Source organism: Malurus melanocephalus, unplaced genomic scaffold (assembly GCF_030028575.1).
Source record: "Malurus melanocephalus ecotype Western Australia unplaced genomic scaffold, MMel_1.1 scaffold_891, whole genome shotgun sequence".
Taxonomy (NCBI): Eukaryota; Metazoa; Chordata; class Aves; order Passeriformes; family Maluridae; genus Malurus; species Malurus melanocephalus.
This window is the reverse complement of record NW_026624123.1, coordinates 110,258-118,138: the sequence shown is the minus strand read 5'-3', so window position 1 is coordinate 118,138 and position 7,881 is coordinate 110,258. Positions and strand designations below refer to the sequence as shown.

Genomic DNA, 7,881 nt, shown 5'->3' with positions numbered 1-7,881 from the left:
GGGAACGGCAGCGGCACCGGGTTGGACCAGCACAGCTTCAGCTGGCCCCGCTCATTCAGCTCCAGCTGCAGCTTCTCAGGAGCTTCGGGCTTCACTGCAGACACAACAATTGCCAGCTGAGCCCCAATTCCCAAAATCAGTAACAAACTTTCTCTTCAACTCACTTTTCAAGGGCTGCCCTATTGTATGGCAGGGATGCTGTGAAGTATCCCTGTAAAAGCCACCCTGGCATTGTCACAGTTATCAGGAAATGCTGTCTGACCTCCCAATTCCCTTAAATTTCTTCCCATAGGCCACAACTCTTCCCAGTAACCAAGCCCTGGCTTACCTGCCTTGCTGAAAAGAGGGAATGAGGAAGAGAAGGATGGAAATGGTAATAAAATCAATTTGCTACTTGAAATTTCCTCAGATTGTACTCTAGAATTTCCTAAATATTCCCATCCTCTCACAGTGATTATGGATCTGGAAGGTCTCCAGGAGAGTTATGTTAGGGCAAAGTAAAAATGGAGAGTTTGGGTATTCCCACAAGGAGGAAGGGAACGGGGTGGGAAATGGATGGGCAGTTGGGAATGATCCTTAGGATTCATTCCTTGGACAAACACAAGAAATCAAATCCCTTTCACCTCTTACTGAGATCTTGGCTGGCCTTGTCCTCATTCACAGCCAAGCTTTTCCCGTGGAAAAGTAAAATCTTGTTCCAAACCACTGCAGGAATTTTTGCAGCACGTGCAAAAGCTGAAGGGAAAATATTCCCAAAGATCTTGGGCAGCAGGCAAATGTTCCCTTCAAATTCCATCTGCACTGCTGTCCAGCTCTCCAATTGTCTCATTTAAGTCTCATTATTGGAATTTCACTCAGTTATACCAAAAATCTCTTTTTATTTTCAGCATAAATTCACCCCACCAAGTCAGATTTTATTTAATTTCTACTTATAGCCTATCTCAAAGCAATTAACTTAATGAAGCCCAGCAGGGAATGATTTGGGATGAGGCAAATAAAAGTCAGTGGMTTTTCCATCACAATTCCTGAATCAGATCCCATTTTCTGAACACAGACAATGATGGTTGTGATGCCACCTGCTCCACTGTAAGCAAATAAAATTCATGTGACACAAGCATTCAGAGTTTTGCATTCAAATGAGCTTTAATTGAGCTCAGTCTTGAACATATATTAATGTTATGCATTTTTAAAGCATATTTCACTGATAGAACTAACTCATGTCATTTTTAAATMGTGGCAGAGTCCAACCTGAATTTTTAATTTCTTCCTGTAGCATCATTTCAAACCAGCAGGATGAAAAATGCCACCTCCCATCTTCCAAACAAGCCCACCCTGAGATTTTAACTGGTTCTGTCTGCAGAGCACGCCAGTTAGGAGGAAGTTTATAAAATTCCTAACTTTTTAAGCTAATAAGATGCTCATAAAACTTTAATTTTTTTCCCCTGCAGCTGACAGTTCCTGCCTTTATGAAATCTSCCCAAATCTGTAATAACTGACCATGCTGAATAGCAACACATCTCAAATTCATCCTGTCAGGAGAGTTTTAGCTTGATCAGAGASAAACATTTTCCAACTTGGAAAACGCTGGGGTTGCATGGGTGAGGAAGGAAACATCAGGATCACAGAGCTGCTTGGGAGAATGGGTGGGATTATTTGCCAAGCAACTTTTGGAACAGATTTGTTTTCTCTTCTCAGGTTTCAATTTTAATTTCAGTCTTGGTGAGCATCAGAGAGGCACAGAGAGGGCACGGAGAGGGCACAGAGAGGGCACAGAGAGGGCACAGAGAGGGCACACAGAGGTTCTGATGGAAAAGAAGTACCAATAACAAGTTCCTGGCTAAAATATCGAGTCCTGGCCGCCCGGGCTGTGCTCAGCGCGGTTTGCACCGCAGCCCAGACGGGGATTAGGGAGCTTTTCCTGCCCTGTCTGTGCCCTCCTGCCGTGAGCACCAGCCTTACCGAGGGCAGCGGGATGCAGCGCCAGCGGCGGCGAGCTCAGCGCGGTGCCAGTGGCCACCAGCTGCAGCCACAGCACGTAGGTGTGSCCCAGGCTCGGGGTGGCCACCAGGCACTCGCAGGTAGCCCGGTCCTTGCAGTGACACTGAGCAGCTCTCACGGTCCCCCGCAGAGAGCTCGTGGATCCCGGGGATGGCTCTGATCTGCAGGGGGGAAAAACAAACCGGGGAATAAAATAATCCCGTGTTTTCTTCTCTGTTTGTCCGTTTGCACACAGCTTCTTTATCACAAAATAAAATGTGTTAACGGAAAAAAATGTAATCATTGTAACTCATTTCTCTAACTTTGCCGCCTCTCCATTTTKAAATGGTTTCCAAGTAATGAACACRATTCCATTAAAGCATTYCTGGATCCTTTTTAGGCACRCYGTGTGATTTTCCCTTCYCCTGGACTGACTGGCAGCTYCCTGCCACCCCAAAAGAGGAGGATTATTAATTCCTATTATATTAATAAAATATTCTTATTATTATAATAAAACCAAAACAATGAAAGGCTCCGTTCAGTTCCTGCTACAATTAAGCATTACAGGTAATAATCATGGAATGATTTGGGTTGGGAGGGACCTTAAATCTCATYCCATTCCAATCCAATGGACAGGGACATTGTCCATTGTCCCAGATTGCTCCAAGCTCCATCYTTGGGCACTGCCAGGGATCCAGGGGCAGCCACAGCTTCTCTGCCCACCCTCCCAGCCAGGAATTCCTTCCCAATATCCCATCTYAATCTTTGKAAYCAGCAGTTCCCAAAAGATCCTTCATTCTCATCTCTACTCCTCAGGCTCTTGCAGAGASCCACATTTATGAATTCTGCAGGTATCCAGTGACAAAGGCCTCCCTAAAGTTGGGAATTCAAYAGTGCAAATCATTTGTGGCCAAATTTCTCACAGCAGCAAAGCCAAGACAAACCCTGACAGTTCAATCACCTTGGATTCTTTCCTGCTTGGGACTTTTCATCCCTACCCAGAAAAAAAACCCAAACTGCTGTTTTGAATTGTTCTGAAGCGATTTGGGAATCATTTCTGTCCAGTAAGGGTTTTGTTTGACTAATTCAGAGCAAGAAATGGGAATTCATAGAGGAAGAGCCTTTCTGTGCATTTTTAGGAGGGTTTTATAGCTGGCACGAGTCACTGGAAYACTCAGGTTGAGGCAGGGAGAAATCTCTGTGTCAGAGCAGAGGGAAGGCCGGGATCTGCTGTGGTCTTTGTTGGGTTTGGTCCCTTTGTTCTCRGGGCCATTTATCCAAGAGCAGAGCCCAGGGGAGCTGGGAATGATTCACCATCTCCATTCCCAACCCTGCTCTACTCAGAGAGGAAAAGGACAGAGACTGAGGGGAGTTAGGGATGATGGAAGAGCTCCTGCAAAGCACAGCTGGGACTGCAGGGAAACCATTCCTGGATTGTCCCAGAGCCACCCTAAATCCCTCACTGATCCTTGTGCACCCATCTCAGGACTGGGACACTCCTGGATCATCCCAAAGCCCACCCCAAATCCCTCACTAATCCTTGTGCACCCTCCTTGGGACTGGGATATTCCTGGATCATCCCAGAGCCACCTCAAATCCCTCACTGATCCTTGTGCACCCACCTTGGGGCTGGGGTACTCTGAGCCCCTTCCCCATCCCTCAATGTTCCTTGTCCATCCACCTTGGGACTGGGACACTCCTGGATCATCCCAGAGCCACCCTAAATCACTGATCCTTGTGCACCCATCTCAGGACTGGGACACTCCTGGATCATCCCAGAGCCCACCCTAAATCATTCACTGATCCCTGTCCATCTGCCTCAGGACTGGGATACCCTGAGCCCACCCCAAATCCCTCACTGATCCCTGTCCATCCACCCCAGGACTGGGACACTCCTGCATCATCCCAGAGTCACCCTAAATCCCTCACTAATTCTTGTGCACCCATCTCAGGGCTGGATCATCCCAGAGCCACCCTAAATCACTGATCCTTGTGCACCCATCTTGGGGCTGGGACACTCCTGGATCATCCCAGAGCCCACCCCAAATCCCTCACTGATCCCTGTCCATCCACTTTGGGACTGGAATACTCTGAGGCTGGAAAAACACGGAATTTTGGCAGCACCACCCTCACAACCCCTGAGCTCTGCACTAACAAACCCAGGCAGGGCCATACCAAGGTGTGGTTTACATTTATTCATGCTCCAGACAATCAATCCTGACATTCCTGAAATGATTTTCACCAGGACTCGCAGARTTCAGGACACAGGAATTATGCTGATGGTATCTGGCAGACACAGAGATTTTAAGTTACTTGGAATAGTTTTGTTTTTTTAGACATGGCTCCAYTGTTTTCTCCTGAATTTCCTTTCAAAGACTTCGTAGAATTTTCTTTGAAGTTTCCTGCCTTCTCCTGTTGCTCACAGATTTTATTGGCCTCCAAAAAGCCACAATCAATCCATAAAAATGTGGCTTTTTCTTCAAACCGTGTCTTTGATCTCATCTAACTGGAAAGTGGTTACTACCACCCCACCCCTTAATCATTCCTAACAATTATTTCAAATTTTTAGCCATCAAAATGAATTTATTTGCACCCAAAAAAAAAAAAAATAAAACAGGGGGAAAAATGTTAGAGAACTCCTCTCCTGTCTTATTAACCCTCACAAGTTGAGGAGAGGCCAGAGGCTCCTCCACTCCAAATCCTGTCACAGACAGTTCTTTTAGCCAACACCTTGGGAAACCTTGGAAAAAAACCATTTAGGAAATCCTAAATATTTTATATTTCTATTCAAGCCTCTTCGGAAGGTGATGCTCCTCCTGCTAAATTCATCCCTGGCCCCATGGTGAACACAGAGACTTTAAATGACAAAATGTCTGGACTGAATTTCAATCCTGTTCTTGCAATTGAAAATAAAAAGTAAAACTTACTTCAGGAAGAATTACATGAATTTTCAGGAAAGGTCCATCCCAAGCAGGTAATTGTGAAATAGGGCCACCATTGTAACTGTGCTGTCATTATTTCTGTATATTGTGCAAGCATTGCYTTTATTAGAAATGAATGGAGCAAAGCTGTCCAGGGTTTGAGCATTTTCCATAAATATTTCCCAATATTTTTGATAAAGAGTAGCTCCAGAAAAATACTTATTTGACCAATCTGCCCCACTAAACTGCAGAAGATCTGATGGTTGCTGAGCTCATAAATCTCTAATGAAAGGCTGATTTTCCCTGGCTGAAGAGGCTCAATGTACCATTGATGCACTTGAGGCAAATTGCATGATGTATCCTTAAAAAAAACATGAGAATTTCATCCTAGAACTAGAGGAGAGTCTCACAGGTACTTCAAATAAGCCAAAATATGAGTGCAGCCTCATAAACTCAAAGGGCAAATGATAATCAGGGCTTAGAATTAAACTGGGAGCACTCTCCAGAGAGATCCCCAAGGCTGAGGGATTCCAGCTCCTGGAATTAACCTTGGGCTTTGCAGCATTCCTGGAATCAMACAGCTGCAAAGACATTTGCTAGACAATTAACCTAGCTGTCTAATTAAGCTTTGGAATAACCTTTTCTCCCCCAAAGCCCCATCATCTCCCTTACCTGAGCCTCTCACACAGCCCTGCATTGGCAGAACAGAACATTCCTATTCCTGGCATCATTTCCAACAGGAAATCTGAGGATGTRTTAAACAAGAAGGTTCATCTCTAATGATGAAAAAGCAAAAAGCTGTGATRGACCCAGGTTTTTCTGCTGTAGATTCCTCTGTGTCATTATTTTTGTGCATTGCTCTGTGTGTGAGAATCCTGGCTGGATCTCCAGACTCCCAGGGAGAAACACATGCCAGGAATGCATATTTTTAAAACTGGGAATGTTTTCAAGGTATTTTGGCTGGTGAATAAAATGTTAAGGTACCAGAGAGCCAACAGGGAAAGCTGTCACCTTCCCAAATCCTGAAATGCTTGTGCTTGCTGTTCCCCCAGAACGCAGGGACCCTAAAAGGAAAATATTAMCATGGGATATAGGGAGGGAAACCAGTTTGGATCTCATCTTTGCAGCAAGGAGCAAYCAAACAGAGCCAAATTTCATAGCCAAATTTCATGGCCCTCACTGAATTCCCTTCCTAACACAAAGAACCTCTTCATCCCAGCTGAGCCCTGGTGGCATCCCAAAACATGTCACTGTAGAGATTACTGCACTGGGATCACTGGAAAWGCCATTGCAGCTGAGCCTGGATGGAGCAGGGGCAAAGGCAAATGTGCTTCACCCACCAAAAACCATGGAATGGTGTTCCAGGAGTCAGAGTTATGAGGAACACTGGGAATGGGGACCATTTCATCCAAATGGGATTCAAATATTGCATCAGCTACACAACCACGTTTATTCCTAGATTACACATTTGCTTTCCACTCTGATGATGATTTGTGCCCAATTATATCTGTCTGTTTAAGAAATTCTTCCTTATAAATTCAGTTAATTCAACTATTGCAGTTTATCCTGTTTCCTGAGGAAATGAAGTCTGGGTGTTTGTGACATTACTTCAAATCTATCAGAAAATCAGAAATCAATTCAGAAAAAAAAAAACCCAGGGTGGTTTCATGCAGTCAAACAGATTTTTCATAACCAATGTATGCAAGACCTGCCCACCCAACAGGCAGGAGGATTCCATCCATCAGAATTCCAGGGAATCTTTAGTGACAATGGATGAGAGGAGTATTGTGTTACATTAAAGTACCACAATTAATTAGAGAGAGAAAATATTACAGTCAAAAGCAAACAAAAGGCAGAACCAAGATTTCTAAATTAACAAATCCTAACAAGAAAGATACTTCAAGAAGTCAGTGCTTTCATTAAAACATTTTAAGAAAGATGGGAAGGACAGAGAGCTCTGGGGGACTCTCCATTCCATCCATTTCTCATTCAAAGGGTCACAAACTTTCCATATTATCYAGGATCCCTTTTAGACAGCACAAAGGTACAAAATTTAAAGTTGAAGCTCCCACCATGCTGGGAGTTGGAATGTTGATGTTTCAGGAAATACTTTCAGATTTGCAGACAAATTTACCAGAGCCTGGACTTACCCAGAGTATAAAAGATTAACCTTCAGGTCATCTCTCAGGTATGGCTTCAAGAGCTGCAGGTGACAAACTAACAGGTCCAGCTGGCCTCTGATCCAACATTCCATGTTCCAGCTCCAATCTGGACAAAAGAAAGGGATTACACCTTGCTGAACCACATTAAAACAAAATAAAGCTGGATAGGAATCACTCACAAACAGAGGACAAAGAACAGATATTCAGGAAGGTGAGGCTGCAGTGGGGAAATATTTATGAATAGTCTGAGTTGGGCATCTTAAACATTTCCAAGGCTCACAGTTGTTGTGGTTCTGCACTGTCATTATTAAAGAAGGAATATTTTTATCTGTCATTATTAAAGAAGGAATATTTTTATCTGGCTTTATGGACAAGGTTGCAGGGTGAAGGAAAATGAAGCTGTTGCTGGTTGCTCCTGGCCCAGCCTCCAAACTGGGGATTTGTGAAATGAAATTCTATCTCCTGAGGTCAATGAGATTCCTGGAGCAGGATGCCAGCAGGCCACTGTGTTCCTCAGAGACAGCAGGAGAAAAARAGCCTCAGAAAACAAAATCCTAATCCATGTACAGATATTTACTGCATATTTATTATTTAAAACATCATCATTCATGTAGAAATGATGCCATTTGCTCTCCATCTCCCCTGCCTGCTGATGGAGTTTAAAGCCCATATCCACACAAAATATTTCAAATATTCCTCACAGTGTCTAAACTCCTTTGAAGATCTGGGTTTATGTCCTCATATGCAGTGTTCCATATTTTATTCACAATTCCCCTGGAAAGGCAGCCAACTCTTTTTTTCCCTTTTGAAACTGCTGTACA

At 44.0% G+C, this 7,881-nt stretch overlaps 1 protein-coding gene across 1 annotated transcript in view; it reads right to left on the bottom strand.

Annotated features, from left to right (window-relative positions):
- Nucleotides 1–7,881, bottom strand: part of LEPR (leptin receptor) — a 28,340-nt gene that overhangs the window by 17,194 nt on the left and 3,265 nt on the right. The window contains 3 exon segments of the mRNA XM_057385949.1: nucleotides 1–94; nucleotides 1,960–2,159; nucleotides 7,049–7,166. Coding sequence (XP_057241932.1) covers nucleotides 1–94; nucleotides 1,960–2,159; nucleotides 7,049–7,166 — 412 coding nt within the window.